Source organism: Mustela nivalis (assembly GCF_964662115.1).
Source record: "Mustela nivalis genome assembly, chromosome: 16".
NCBI lineage: Eukaryota > Metazoa > Chordata > Mammalia > Carnivora > Mustelidae > Mustela > Mustela nivalis.
In genome coordinates, this window is record NC_139035.1 from 5,512,975 (window position 1) to 5,528,505 (window position 15,531).

The 15,531-nt window shown below is 46.1% G+C and overlaps 1 protein-coding gene and 1 long non-coding RNA gene across 4 annotated transcripts in view; one reads left to right on the plus strand and one right to left on the minus strand.

Annotated features, from left to right (window-relative positions):
* The window catches only part of ILDR2 (immunoglobulin like domain containing receptor 2), a 58,004-nt gene that overhangs the window by 13,322 nt on the left and 29,151 nt on the right, over positions 1–15,531 (plus strand). For all 3 annotated transcript variants that reach the window (XM_082702732.1, XM_082702733.1, XM_082702734.1), the window contains exons 2-3: positions 2,258–2,590; positions 3,508–3,627. In XM_082702732.1, coding sequence (XP_082558858.1) covers positions 2,258–2,590; positions 3,508–3,627 — 453 coding nt within the window. The remainder of the gene's footprint in view (positions 1–2,257; positions 2,591–3,507; positions 3,628–15,531) is intronic.
* Positions 10,527–14,406, minus strand: LOC309849861. The gene is made up of 2 exons (XR_014303962.1): positions 14,098–14,406; positions 10,527–11,905 (listed from the first exon to the last, which is right to left on the minus strand). It is a non-coding gene; the product is annotated as an uncharacterized lncRNA (long non-coding RNA).

Consider the following 15,531-nt stretch of genomic DNA (forward strand, 5'->3'; position numbering starts at 1 on the left):
TTCAAACCTGTTGGTTGTGAATGTTCATGGATATTCGGGAGCCTTGGTGTGGGAGGTGAGAGAAAAGGCCGGAAACAGGAAGGAGGATTAGTGAGTAGTGGGCATGGTCGTGGGGCTGCTCCAGTGTCTTCTCCCTGTGAGCTGTTGATTTACAGCCCTGTGAGTAAGGATTATGAGGCTCCTTAGGGCCTCATGGCTACTGGATGGCCAGATGGGACTCAAAGCCCTATCTATGTGATTCCAGTGCTATTTTACTGTATTGTGCTACCTCTGACACATTTAACTGGTTTTCTCTACAAAATTCTAGAAATTTCCACAGAAATGACTATTACCATGTGCATGCATTCCTTCATTTATTCTAGGATACCTGGTAGGTTCAAAACACTAAGATTTAGCAAATCTCAAATACTCGCACTTCCTCATTCCGCAGAAAGCAGAAATTGTTTTCTCCTCAGAAGAATTAGAACATAGGAGACGTTCATAAGTAAATGTATGTTTGAACCATAAGAGTGAGTGTGTTTGCAGGAGGTCATTTTGAACTCTGGTGGTGATAAAGGACGAAAGGCACCCGAAGGAAATGAGTCCTTCCTCGTGGGTCTCAAGTCCACTGTAATTCTAGAGTGAAATGTTCTGTCTCAAGCTTCCTGAAGCTGACTTGGCAGGCTCCTAAATTTAATTCAGAACCTCTTCACCGTGTCTTTCTATCCATATTCCTTTTTTCTGCCTCTCATCATCATTCTCTTTCTGCTTCGAATGTCAGATCAAGCTAGAAACTCTTGACTCTCCCATCCAACTGAGAAAGTTAAGTTCTCTTTGCTTGGAATTTCTAGATCTCACCATTGAGTTAATAGAGAGCTTTTGCCTCTCAAACACTCCCCTGGTCTGCCATTCACTGAAATTTCCCTCTTTCTTGGACACCAGGCCTCAGGTTGGATCTTTTCACCACTTAAACTTCTCATCTGCTTTCTAGCATTTTTTTCCTCACATTTTTTTTTCTTGATTACTGTTCAAAGCTTTTGAACTGCTTTTGATCGGAAAAGTCTTCATTTCTTTTAAAGCTTTTGTTTTCTCTTCATCTCTTTGCTTGGTTATCAGCTGGAAGGGAAGTCACTTCTCCTGAAGTCATACTTCCCAGCCTCATGGCCTTTATTTATCAAATATTTGTTGAGTACTTACGGGCTTCACAAGCTGGGACCACGACATAAGACACGTTTCTTACCTGACAACTCTGTTGGGGTGACAGGCATGAAAATAAATACTTGCAGAGTAATTATAAGAAATGTCTAAAAGAGGATGCTGAGGTTCTGATGGCACAAAGGAGGAAGTGAGTAATGAATTAAGGGTCAGAGAAGGCCTACCGAAAGCCTTTAACCTGGGTTAAGAAAGGTGGAAAAGAGTTTCCCAATGAAAGAAGTGACGAAAAAAGCATTCCAGAAACTGAGAGTATCACGTGCTAAAGACCTAGAGGTGTGAGCTAGCAAGTCCCGCTTGGGGAACCTGTTACTTATTTGGTTATTCTTGGTGCTCAAATAGAGAGTTTATTCTGGTGCTCACCAGAAATGAGGCTGAGGAGGTAAGAGGGATTCAATGATGGGGCACCTTCCGTGCCTTCCCAGGAACTTTGGGTTCTCTCCTGAAGGCTATGGAGGCTAAGGGAAGGGTTTTAAGAAGGTGGACCATAGCAGTCCGATTTAGAAAGATCATCTGAACTATATAGCAAGGATGGGCAACTGTAGGTGGGGATACCAGACAAGAGATTATGGTAATACCAGTAAGAAATGAAGAGGGTGCCAACAGAAGCAATGGCGGTGAGGTCAAAGAGGAGAGAAGAGAGTAAAGATATTAAGAGATCAAGTGGAGGGGCACCTGGGTGGCGTCTGACTTTGGCTCAGGTCATGATCTCAAGGGACTGAGCCCCAGGGCAGGCTCCCTGTTCAGCGAGGAGTCGGCTTCTCCCTCTCCCTCTGCACCTCCCCCTGCTTGTGCTGATGCTGTCTCTTTCTCTCTCTCAAATAAATAAAAACTTAAAGAGAGAGAGCGAGAGAGATCAGGCAGATACGGCTTAGTGATTGCCTGGATATTGGGAGTGAAGGCAGGTGTCTAGACAATGTGACCCGATGGATATTGATAGCATTAACTGTGATGGAGAAGGTGGGAGAGGGCAGGGTAGGGAGGTGAGATGGAGAGGTGTGCGTGTGTGGCGTGAGGTGCGGTCCAGGATGTGGGTACCATTGGATGTACTCATTCTGTCTTGCAGCCATGGCTGATGGCCTTCAAGTCACGGTGCTCGACAAGAAGAAGGTGGCCATGCTCTTTCAGCCCACCGTGCTCCGCTGCCACTTCTCCACGTCCTCCAGGCAGCCTGCCGTCGTGCAGTGGAAGTTCAAGTCCTACTGCCAGGATCGCATGGGGGAGTCCTTGGGCATGTCCTCTCCCCGGGCCCAGTCTCTCAGCAAAAGAAACCTGGAATGGGACCCCTACTTGGATTGCTTAGACAGCAGGAGGACTGTCCGCGTGGTAGCTTCAAAACAGGGCTCGACCGTCACCCTGGGAGATTTCTACAGGGGCAGAGAGATCACGATCGTTCATGGTAATGACACCTCTGCGTTGAATCCCGGAATAGAAGGGAGATGAGTTCTGTTGTCCCAAACACAGGGGGATATCAGCCTCTCCACCTTGCTACTCCTCAAGATTTTGATTTATGGGAAGTGGAAGCACCAAGAAGCCTAGCAAATGACTTAATGTGACAGCGAGGGGGAAAAGGGGAAGGGTGTAGTATCTAGAAGAGATACTGAGATGAGCTTTGGAAATGGTCTTTCTCAAACCTGACCCCTAGTCTGAGGAGCTTGCTATCAGAACTGAATTGAAAGAGGTTCTCATCAAAGAATGTTCTCAAATACACCTTGACATCAGCCTTTATGGCCTTTCCCAAAGTCAGAGAACAGACTTCCCTAAGAAGTTTCTCTGTTGGGAGAAGGGATGTATGTATACACCGTCCAGAGCCAGGTAGATGCCTCGGCCCCAGCCCCCTGTGGTTCTGTATCACTTCTACCCTTTCTTCTGCTCCCTAAAGTATTGGACAAGAAAAGGGCCTACGAGGCTGACCTGATCTATTTGATCATTTGAATTTCGAAGAACTCCTGTGAAGCCAGCTCATTTCCAGGAGTCCAAAGTAATTCGGGAATGACCTGGCTTTCAAGGACTTCTGCAGACCTAGTTAGTTGAAAGCAATCTTCTATTTCCAAAACTGGACTAGAACTAGACCAGTTTCTGGGAACGCCCTAAGTCTTTCACCTTAGGGATGCTAGAATTTGCTATCGGGTTTTTTATCTGTTTGTTTATTTGTTCATTGGAAGTAAAGCAGACATCTTGTCAACCACCATTTAGGCAGCGAAGTAGAACACGGCAGACATTCCTTCTGGAACAGCCCCCGCTCACCCTCCATTGTCCAGGGCTTGCCTTTCAGGGAGACATTTTAGGAATTGGACCTTCTTTTTATGGTAACAGATGCAGATCTTCAAATTGGAAAACTCATGTGGGGAGACAGCGGACTCTATTACTGTATCATCACCACCCCTGATGACCTGGAGGGCAAAAACGAGGACTTGGCGGAGCTGCTGGTGTTGGGTAAGTGAAAGCCCTCGGCAGCTCGGCCGTGTTAGACCCCTCGCGCTGCTCCCTCCGCTCACTGCTCCCTGCGTGACCCAGCGGCGTGCATACACCGGGCTTTATGTCTTGTGCACAAATGGGCTTTAGAAACTCCTCATGAGCAATAGCCATGTTTATTGCACCTTGTTTCTTTGGCACGGTCCTGATGTCTCTTCTGCTCTCTCAGGGTTGTTTTTCTCCCTCCTTCCCGCTTGTGTCCCCTTAACCCCGATTTCTCTCTGCTCTTAGGCTTCACTTCTCCTTTTGTGCGCTAAGTGTTGAAGAAAATGCCAGATGCCTCTGAAGCAGAGTAGAGACAACCGAGAGATGAGAATTCATTGCTGAGTGAGGAATCTCCCAAGATGTCAGGAATCTTTTTCCATTCAGTTACCTACATGTAAGACAGTCCTGAGGAAGGGTGGCTGTCAGCTGGAGCGTTTAACCATCAAACGTGCTTGATGGAAAGAACTATTGGAAAGTCTGCTAGGGTTTAGTTGGAAGGCAAATGCCTTGAAACCTAAAAGCTTCTGAGTCATTCTCAAAGCAAATAGATCTAATCTTTATTAATATTAATTTCTTTGTAAAGGAAAATTCATTATTTTTGGCCACGCGTCCTCTTTTGCAGATTGGAGGAATGTCAGTGGGAAATGACTTCCTTGTATGGAACTGAAAATTGAGCACATATTTCATGTTCTATAAAATGTTGGTTGTACAACAAAATTAGAATAAAATTTACAGAAATTAGGAAAAGAAACTGCATTAGTTGTAGGAGAAAAGGTAAATTCTTGAGGCCATTTTTTAGATGAAATAATTTTTTTTTTTTTTTTTTGTAGTTTCCAAGAAGCCAGGTGATAACAATGGGAGGAATGTTTCTTTTAAAGCAAATGAGGTTGAAGGTTACTTTTACCCTATGTGAGAAACTCAGGGCCCAGGGGGAAAGTAGAATTTGCTATTTAGGATTTTTAGTTTTACTCTGTGATGACTGTGTGCCTTTAGCAAATCAAGTATTCTGCTGCCTTACTTTCATGGTTTATAAAATGTATTAAGGTAATTATTTATTAATAACTAACCCTTTAATTAATAATAATTAACCTTTATTAGGGGGCTGACTTAATTCAAATACATATTCCTTGGGTCTAATATGTAAAGCATAGCTGCCGTGATTTGTGAAAATGGGAAGTAGGACAGACATACAAAAGGAGGTAAAAAAGTAAAAAGGCTTATACTGACATTGTGAAAGAATGCAGAGAAATCAGATTTGGGATCTGCAGTGACTCTGTAAATCAGAAAGGAATAAAAAGACAAATTTCTGCCCAATCACACAACTCTCATGGCCAAGTTTGAAGGAACAAGTGGCTCATTGAGCCTGCAATTAGCTAATTGTGGACACAATTATCTGGCCAATGCAGACATTTGCAGAGAAGTAATTGCCTGTGCGGGGGAAAGGGATGCCAGGTAAAAACCACTTTAAATAATTTGTTCCCAATTCTGCAAATGTGGGAAAATGAATAGAGGGAAAGCCTTGTCCGCTGGGGATGTGCTGACCTGCGGACATGACCTTGTAGTCATTTGGGGGAAGACACTGTCCTTGGGGCAAAGAGACGTGGGTGAAAGAAAGGCTCAGATGAAAACGGTCACCAGTGATGGGAGAAGAGATGAAGAACAGAAACCAGTGTCACTCTAAAAAGAATGGTAAAGAAAAACGGGGCGGGGCGGGGGGGGGGGAGAGCTGCAAATCAACTCATCACAGAAGAGGCGTGTCTGTGAGATGAGCAGGTACATGCTAGCTTTCTTGGGGAGGAGAAACACATCACTCTGCTGTGTTCCACGTTATTTAGAAATGTTCAGAGCATGGTATATTTGCCATGTGAACTTTTTAGGGCAACACTAGTTGTGCTATTTATTTAAAGAAGTGAGTTTGAAATCAACAAGAATTTTGGGGACACAGGAAGGACTGTATTTACTTCCCAGATGCAAACTTCTGAGTCTTCTTTGTCTTGATACTCTTCGTAGAATGTTTCAAAATATCGTCACAGTTTTTAAAATTCTAACTGTTTGGTTGTTATATCCTACAGGCCCAATGGTTAGGTATCCCTTTCATGTTAGGCCAAGAGAGCAACCTGATGTCTGAGGTCAACCTCAAGGAGATGAAGACTTCAGGGGGCATATAACTGAGTCAATAGTCTGCTAATTGCAACCTCCATGAGCCACTGCCTCAGTCATTGAATATTACATCAGGAATGGTTAGAGGGGCTGGGAAAGCTTGATCTAATGAAGGAGGAATTGGGAAGTATCTCCAGTTGAAATTGGAGGGCCTAGAAACTTACTCTGCCTGTGTGGCTGCATAGTACTAGAACCAGGAGTAGAGGCTACAAGGGGCAGGAGTCCATCTCAAAATGAAAAAAAATAACTTAACAGTTGGAGCCATCTGAAGGTGGAATAAGCCTTCCCAGGAGTAGTGACTTCTTTGTCCCAGGAGGGTGGAAAAAAATCTTAGGAGTTGTTATAAATGAGACATTTCCATATAAGAAAAGGTGTTGAGGTTACTTCTGAGATCCACTTCAATTTCAGAGTTTGGGGATTGAGAAGTTGAGGAACATGAGGGATGTGACTACTTTGACAAACAAGAAAATGACCTCCCAGGACTCAAGTCCTCGTGACAAAGATCGAAGGGGTTACAGGTTGGTTACAAGAATGTACAGGGTGACCCTGATTCACAAGGAAGCCAGAGAGAATAGACTATGGCCTTTTGCTGTAGGTCAGAGTTAAAAGGAATAATCCCACAAGAATGAAAAGAAACTGTTGATGGTGGCTGGAAGGAGCTGAGCGAAGCTCTGAAGACGATCACAAAGTGGGGGCAGAAAACTGGTTGGAATTTCAGCTGGCCAATTAGTAAGGAAGGGCGAGTTAAAGGGATAAAGTAGAGAAGAAGTTAAGAATTTATTTTTTTCCATCATACAAAGGTGAAGACGAAATGTTGACAGAACAAGATGGTGACGTATCTTATATGTCAGATTAAGAAATTTGGACTTTGTCCTGAAGTCTTTGGGGAGCCAGTACAGAAACACCAACAGAGGAATGAAGTGCCATCTCAGGGTCAAAAACACTACTTATCAGCAGGGTAGACCATGCAAAAGAATGCAAGAACAGAGGCCTGGGCTGTGGGGCTGCTGCAGCAGCGTGGGTGAAAGAAAGCCTGTGAGATTCTGAACCAGACCAGTGGCTTGAGAAGTGACAACACAGAAACATTTCAGAGACGGAAGGGATGGATCTTGGTGACTCATGTAAAAAAAAAAAAAAGAAATGAGAGAGAGGGAGGAGTCAAAAGGACACCATGATTTCTAGTTAGCTGGGTAGCCAGCTGTTTCATCAACCAAGAGAGGATACAGGTTGGAAAGCAGGTTGGGGAGGCAGGAGAATGACTTTGGTTCTTGACATGTGAAATATGGGAGGCCTGTGGGAACCCAAGGTAGGGATAGCCTGCTGACAACTGGAAATAGAGGTCTGGAACCCAGTGGAGAAGCAAGGATCAGACATAATAGATTTGAGAATCCTTAGTGGTACAGCCATGAAAGAATAGATGAGTCACCCAGAAAGTTTATATAAAGTGGAAAGAGCCAAGGGCAGTCTTATATCCTGGCTTGCTTCCTGGGAGTGGTTCTCCGTGGTACTGCATTGGTACTTGTCTTGATTTCTCCCACAACACTAGAGGCTTCTCCATAGCACTGGACCATGTGCTCTTCAGAGTAAAGGACTTATGCTCGTTTGTCTTTACATCTGTAATGCCTGTTGAGTATAAAGAGGCCGGTGTGAATGTTTTTTTAAAAATGATAGATAGATAGCATCTATAACTAATATTTTATGCCCCTTAAATGTTGGCAAGTGCTAAGTATATATTTGTTGACTTACAAAGGTCAGTACCATAGATGTCTACAGTCTCAAGTGAGGTAACATGGTTTCATCTCACTGGGCCATAATTCTTTATCTGGCTCTTTCAATTATTACTGGTGGTAGGTCCATCCAGGACTGTGGTTGGAAGCAACAGAGTTGGACTCTGGCTAACTTCGGCAGGAAACTCAGTTGTTGGAAGGGTGTCATAATCGAAAGGAAGGCTGGACAATCTGTCTCTGAAGAGGATAGTATGCTAAGGTAATACTTGTTAGCTTCTGTAAAAACATCCCCCAAGTCTCAGTGACTTACTACATGTAGTAGAAATCTCTTACTTCCTCTCGTCCCAGTCAGATATGAGCTAGGAGGCTTACCTGGGTAGCCCCCTTCCAGGTGCTGGAGGAGGGGTCTAAGCTTCTCCATTGTTTGGCTCAGCTGGACCGAAGACATTTGCTCCCACCTGCTCAGAAAGAGAGAGTGAGAAATGTCATATGGGGCTTTTTAGGGACCAGGTCTGGCAGTGACATGGGTCCCTTCTGCTGTTATTTTGTATTTCCCTGGGAAAAAAGTGAAGATGTTTTGATGAACACCACACAGTCCTTGATGTGTCAGAGATGCTGTAGGGTCTTTGTAGCAAGAATTAGTAAACAATGTCTTTAAGACTCCATAGCCAGAAAAAATCAATTTAACTGTTTTATCGTTTTTTGGGTTTTTTTTCTTCATTTTTCCACTCAAGTCAGTCTCAGGTGAGTGGGTTGAGTTAGCCCAGTTTGGACATGCGTCCGCTGCTTAGCCTTGGGAGACCAAGGACTCTTGGCGGCTAGTCCAAGATGTGGAGGAAAATCATCTCCCCAGAGTAAACTGGGGCAGTCTTACCAAAAAAAAAAAAAAAAAAAAAAAGGAAAAATCCGGACGCCTGGGTGGCTCAGTGGGTTAAGCCACTGCCTTTGGCTCAGGTCATGATCCCAGGGTCCTGGGATCGAGTCCTGCACTGGGCTCCTTGCTCAGCAGGGAGCCTGCCTCTCTCTCCGCCTCTGCCAGCCTCTCTGCCTGCTTGTGTGCTTTCTCTCTCTCTCTCTTTCTGACAAATAAATAAATAAAATCTTAAAAAAAAAAAGGAAGAATGGATGGAAGAGGCAAAAAAAAAAAATAGAAGAAAAAGAAAAAGCAATTAATGTCCACTATTCATAAGGTACACTGATAATAAGTTGTAGTTCATAATTTTTTTTTTTCTGTAAGAGCCATGTAAGGTAGGAGAGGAGGCATTATTTTCCTTGTGTTCCAAATGAAGAAATTAATGTTCAAGTTTTATAATAGTTATCCCTGTCTAAAAAAAAAAAAAAAAAAAAAAGCAGTGATGATGACCAAACCCAAATGTCTTGGTTCCTAGCCTCATCTCTTTCCACGATACCACAGGCCCTGTCTACATTAAGAGGCTATAGAATACTCCTCTGCTGAAGCCTTATTTGTCTGTTTATTTATGTAGAGTGCTGCGAGCACAAGTGGAGAAGGGGTAGGAGAGGAGGGGCAGAGGGAAAGGGAGAGAGAATCTTGAGCAGGATTCTTGCTCAGCACCAAACCCGACGCGGGGCTTGATCTCATGACCCTGAGATCATGACCTGAGTCGAAATCAAGAGTCAGAGGCTTAACTTACAGAGCCACCCAGGCGCCCTATAAGCCATGTTTTTAAAATTGTGGTTGCTGCTTGAGGTCGTGGGTAATAATTTTACTTGTCCCAGATTTGCTTTCGTATTTTCACTTTATTTCTTAGGGAAACTGCCTATACCAATGACCTAGGCCCTTCCTTCAAAGGCAGAGTTGTTTTTGCCCGGATTGCATACCTCCCCCACTGAGCATGACCCCAGACATCTGAACCATCTATAAATCACGATGGATGCTTCTTTCAGAGGTTTCAGAAATATCTGAAGACAAGGGATTCAGAGAAATGGGAGGACAACTGCTGATTCAACATTAAACACAAAAAGTATACTGAACATTCTTTAATCTCTTTTTGATGATTCAGAAGGTAAAGTCATGCCAAAGCTAGAGATACACTTGGTGTTTTGGGTACATTGAGAGGACTGTGACAGATACCTTAGAAACATTGAGAGGTTTGGGATCATAGAGCCATACCATTAGACAGAAGAAAGGAGTGTCCAGAAATCTGCCACCCTGAGATTAGATGTTGGTCTAAGATCTGTGGCAAGGACAGGATGTTTATAGCCTGGAAACATGCCACTGTTTGGACAGGAGCAAAGTCCCCTTGGGCAGCTCCAGCTGTCAGGAAAAGGACTTCGCCATTCAGGAAGGCTCCAGCAGAGACGTTATTATTTTAAAATCTAAAAGCAGCTCGCCTTGTTCTTACGTCTTCCCATGTGCAGTCTGAGGGCTGACCTGTTCGGTCTGGTGCCCCATACGGTAGCTTGTTTTTTAAGGGCCTTCAAGTGGAAAAGTGAGGGAAAGGGCCCAGGTGGGAACGTGGCTGGGGGAACATCCGGATTCTGGACTGAGAACAGAGTCAGGGGGCATGACCCAAGGGGTACTTAGATTAAAGTGAAGGAAGGCTTTCCTAGGGGCAAATAACACTTTTTAGAAATTATGGTTCATGGGGGGAATTAGAGAAACTTCGTCTCTGATGAGCTTTCAACATGAAACAGGTTCTCTTGTCTTAGATATTAGGATAAACAAGATCACTTTCAGAGTCCTTTCTATGATTTTGACTTCACTTAGAAGACCCACCGATTGCAGGATTGATTCTCTCTATAGGGTGATGCCTAAAATACTGCTGTTTTGTTTTGCTTTGATATTGTTTTAGAAAAAAATGATGCATGTATATTGTAAACATTTCAAGCAGAACAGAAATGTACAAAAGAAGAAAATATCTCCTCAAATCCCGCCATCCAGATCCAAGGACCGTATTCTTCTGAACTCTCCCAGTTTCAAGGGCTAGACGCATAATCTGGCTTAGGGAAATTTTTTGGCTTAGGGAACTGGTAAATCCAGGCTCAAGCGTGTCTGAGTCCCAGTGTTCAGATTATATTTTAAAGAATTTGTTTCTTCTGTGTTAGCTTAATTCTCAGGCAGGCTCCCCATCTGGAGCAAAGGTAGCCCCCAGCATTCTAGATTGCCATGGTCTTCAGTGCCTTCCCTTTCAGGAGGAGAGATGCCTTTCTCCATGGTGTCGGCAGAATTCCAGGGTCGGGGGTAGGCCGTGCTTTGGGAAAGGAGGGAAGTAAGCCAACAGCCCCCGTTGAACCGCGCGGACTGAAGGGAGAAAGGAAAAGGAGTAGCTTCCTAAAGGGAAGTTGGGCTGTTGTTTCCAAATGAAGAAGGCAGGCAAAAACAAACACTGTTCATATTTTGTGGAACTCATCCATTTGTGTTTCTTTTTAGGCCCAAAGGTAACGCTATTCCAGGAAGCCAGAAATAGGTTTGCTCCCAGCAGGTCCTTGTGAGTAGGCGCTAAGTCGGGATTGGTTCTCTTCCTGTGACAGTGATGCCACAGAGACACCTTTGTTTTCCTGTCGTGCTTCTGGTTCTCCCTTCAATCTCCTCCTGTGATTTACCCAGAAGCACCTGGGCAAGGGACGGAGGCACAGACATACAAGGATTTTCATAAAATCACGTTGTTACAACACTGGGCCCAAAATTGCTATTGTGGTCAAAAATACATTGTTCAGCCCATTAGTATTAAGAAGCCATTAAGAACACAGTCAGAAATCAGGGAACTCTTGGGAGGGGACGTGTCAGAACTTCGGGGATTTTTGACAGGTGTGTATTTTGGAGGCTGAGCAGGAACTCACCCCTTGTCAGTGCTGCACCCCCACCCCCCAACATTAGTTCTGGCTGTTCAGAAAGGCTACTTGTCGCCCAGGCTCCTCCTCCTCCTTCTCTCCCTCTTCGCCAGCCCCAGCCCGGTGGTGCTGCTGCTAACCAAGGAGATTTGCCGATTAAAAGGGCTTCAGCTCCTAGAGTTCCCATGGCAACAGCCTCCTTGGAGGTCTTTGTTGCTTGCTAAAACTTTGATCTCTCAGAGTGGCTGCTGCTGTTTCTCTCCAAGATTTACAAACAGAAGAAGAGGGAAAAAGAATTGGGGGAGAAGAAAGAAGAAGTTTACTCCTGGCAGAAAGGAGAGAAGGAATTAATGACAGAGCCACGCTCTAGCCGTAAATCTGGGGTTTACACCTTTGGACCATCTTTGGATTTTCATATTTTCATTTGTAGACTCAATTATACCTCAGAGATCTGGGCTCACGTGAAAGACCTTAACTAGGTTTCATTCCATTAAAAGGGCGGAACCATCCTTTCTGTCTTCAGTAGACACCTGGGCCTTCAGATTTCCGGAGAAGCCAAGACAACCATGCTGACTCTGTGCCAGGAGAGAGAGAGAGGACTAATGAGGCGTGAGCTCTTTAGGCTTTGGCACCGTCACCTGTCTTCCCAGCCCCCTCTCCCACGCCTGGTCTGTTCTGCTTACGTAGATTCCTCTGTTGGAGGAACTAGAAAGCCATCCAGGCAGCAACTGAAATGTGATTCTGGTTAGTGACTGTCAGTGACAACCATTCTATGGTGTGAGCCATGGGGTGGGGTGCGTGACTGCTCCAGAGACTTGGGATCAGGCCTTTTCGTCTTCACTGGAAGTCTCCTGTGGCCTTCAGGCCTCTCTACTGCTTAATTGCAACCTTGCTCTTTGATGGGCACTGTGATAGTTCTGCTTCAACTGTGATTTACATTTAAATTATGATTTACATTAAACTCGTCTTTTTTGCATACTATGTCCCCAGCACAGTGAAGATACAAAATAAGTGACGCTATCTTGTCCTATAAAAATTACTGTCTTTTGGTAAAGATAAAAATTATATTTTTGGGGGCGCCTGGGTGGCTCAGTGGGTTAAGCCTCTGCCTTCAGCTCAGGTCGTGATCCCAGGGTCCTGGGATCGAGCCCCGCATCGGGCTCTCTGCTCAGCGGGGAGCCTGCTTCCCTTCCCCTCTCTCTGTCTGCCTCTCTGCCTACTCGTGATCTCTCTCCCTCTGTCAAATAAATGGATAAAATCTTTAAAAAAATTATATTTCTGAAGCAATTAGAGAGTACAAGAAAAGATTAAGACTCTGTTTGATATTAAGTATCAAGGCTATTGGTTCTCAAGAGGGGGCTGTTTTACCCTCCCTCTTCCTCCCAGGAGACCTTTGGCAATGTCTAGAAATATCTTTGGTCATCACAACTTGTGGGGTGCCAAAGGGGCCGAGGCAAGTGGTAGACTTTCTACAGTGCACAGGACAGCACTTTTATGCCCAGCAAAGAATTATCTGGCCCCAAATGTCAATAGTGCCCGTGTTGCAAAGCCCTGATCTTGACCAAAGGTCCATCTCAATCCCAGACAAAGTCTTCTGTGAAGTGTATGCGCTCTGGGGTAAGATATTCCTGGGCTCAGGGCAGCGACTTGACCTAGCGTGAGTCGATGTTGATGAGCCTCAGTGTCATTATCTGTAAATGTGGGGAAGGGGTCACACAGGTTACGTGGAAGCCTGATTGCAAGATGAAACGGCCCATCAGGAGAACTCCCACCAGTTCCCATCCCCCACACTTCATTGCTGGCGTGGCATCCTGAATCTGAGGGAACCCTCTTTAGAGAATCCTGGGTTCTGGGAATCCTGCTAGCAAGCAGATTTCCCTTCAGCCTGTTCCATAGGCAGAGGCTTTGACGAGCCATCTGCGGATCGGCAATCCTATTACTAATAGATGCACGTTTTCTGCTGGACATCTGCGCGGTGCCTTGCCAGTGGTGACCCTAATCAGCCCTGTGGGACTCTTCCTGCTGGTGGATTTCAGGACATTCTGTCCCAGCATGCTGTGTGTTGGTTACTACCTTCTGGTTGCTGTTGGAAGTCCCCATTTCTCCGCGGATGGCCCCTAGTTAATTACAGCGTGGTCAGTGCCTAGATACAAGCACTCCATCACCCGGGCCATTTGGCGAAGTCTGGAGGGGCTTGGGGAACCCCTGACTGGGTTTGGGATCTGGGTGGCCCTGGAAAGACTTTAGCTAGGGTGACTTTCTGATTTTCCGTCCAAACCAGGATACCTCAGGGTGAAAAGGGAACAGTTTTAATAATTTATGTCAAGACAACAGGCATAAGCTTGTACGGTCCAGTCAGACCGGTGCGACGGTCAGCCCAGAGACGTGACCACCTTGGAGGTTCTCCTTTGGTTTGAAGAGAGCAGAACATGCAGAGAAGCTGGGGGCAAATTCGTGTCCCTCCTGCCCTCCCGGCTGACTCCTGCGGCCAGCAGCTGTTTAAGTCCTGGAGACCCGGGCATGGGCACGTGTCCATTCGTTTACTAGAAGCGCGCAGAGGCCCAGCAGAGGGACGTGGGAGGTTCCTTGTCCCCTGGGAGATTTCGCACCAGCATGTCTGGGGCCAAGGATGTCCCCTGCGCTCTTGCCGACGCTGGGTCGTTGCGCGAACAGGCGAGGTCTCCAAGGCCTTGTCTTCCCCGGCCGCCGGCCGCGCCGCCCGCTCTCCCCTCCGCCCTGCCCGCTCGCAGCCTTCACCCCGCCTCACTATTTCTGCTTCACTTGTTGCTCACCGCCCTGGGAGGCAGCTGGGCCTTCCATCGCCGCATTCCGGCCGCCGCGTTGCCGTGGTTACGCGGGCGCGAGCCGGAGCAGCTGGGTCAGCCCGCCAGCTCCATTGTGGTCCCGGGGCACAGGGGGAGGCCCCGGGGGGCCCCGGGAGAGCGGGTGTCCCCGAGAAGCCGGCTCAGCCCTGGGAAGAACGAACCGCGGCCCTTGAAAGCCGGGCAGGAAACAGTCAATCCCTGTTCCTCCAAAGCCGGCTGCCGCCCTCCCGGGGTGCGGGGTCGCGTTCACACGGGGGCGGTGCCCCCGACTGCGCCCTGGTGGAAGCCCCGCGCTCGCGCTCGGAGAGGGAGGAAAGGGCCGGGACGCTTGGCAAGCCAAGACCTGCAAGCGGTGACCCCCTCCGTGTCTGCCTCCAGCCACCAGGCATTTGGGGGTTAAGTAGCCATTCTTGGTGTCTTTGTGTTTAAGTTGCGGGTCGCAGGTGCCCGTCCGGGGAATGGAGCAGAGTGGGCCCAGGAAATCACACTGGGTCCCCAGCGAGTCCCTTTCCTCCTCCCATCAAATCCCGCCTTCCCCCGTGTCATTTTGGAGTCAAATCTAGCTGTCTTCAGCGTTTCCTCGCAGGCCAAGTTTTACATGTTCCATGACTGCTAAGGCTTGGCATCTCTTCTCTCTCGGGGGGCAGGGAGTTGGTTCGCCAGAGCACTTTGCAGAGTACTTTGCCATCATTTCCATTATTGTTTATTAGTTTGTAGCAGCATGGTGAATGTCTTTTAATTAGCTCATACTGTGTTGTGATGGATTCAGTAATCATTTTCTGGTCACAACTTCAAAAGCTGCTGAAAATTTCAACCATCTCTAACATTTCATGTATCCCAAAATTATACTTTAATTATATAAGTAGAGCAATAATGCCACAAACATAAATTTCAGAGTTGCTCTCTGCAAATATTAGGAAACTAGAAAGCTGTTGCTGCACATTTCTAAATTAAGGATAAGCAAATCTTGAGGGGGATTAAGATGTTGGGGGAAAATATACCGGAATGGGGGTGGGTAAACCCAGGTTTTACTCCTGGTTTGATTAGTTGCTGTGTGACTGAGTAAGAGCCTTAATCTCTCTGAGCCTCAGAATTCTGGAAAATATGGGTGGGTTATGGATTAGATGACCTCTGAGATTCTTTCTAGCTGTAAAATTGAATCCTGAAATTCTATGTGAATAAAAGAAGTCAGCGCTGGGGTGTCTGGGGGGCTCAGTTGCTTAAGTGTCCAACTCTTGATCTCAGCTCAGGTCTTGATCACAGGATCATGAGTTCAAGCCCTGTGCTGGGCTCCATGCTGGGTGTGGAGCCTACTTTAAAAAAAAAGAAGAAGAAGAAGAAGAAGTCAGTGCCTTAGGCCAACATATAATCACTGC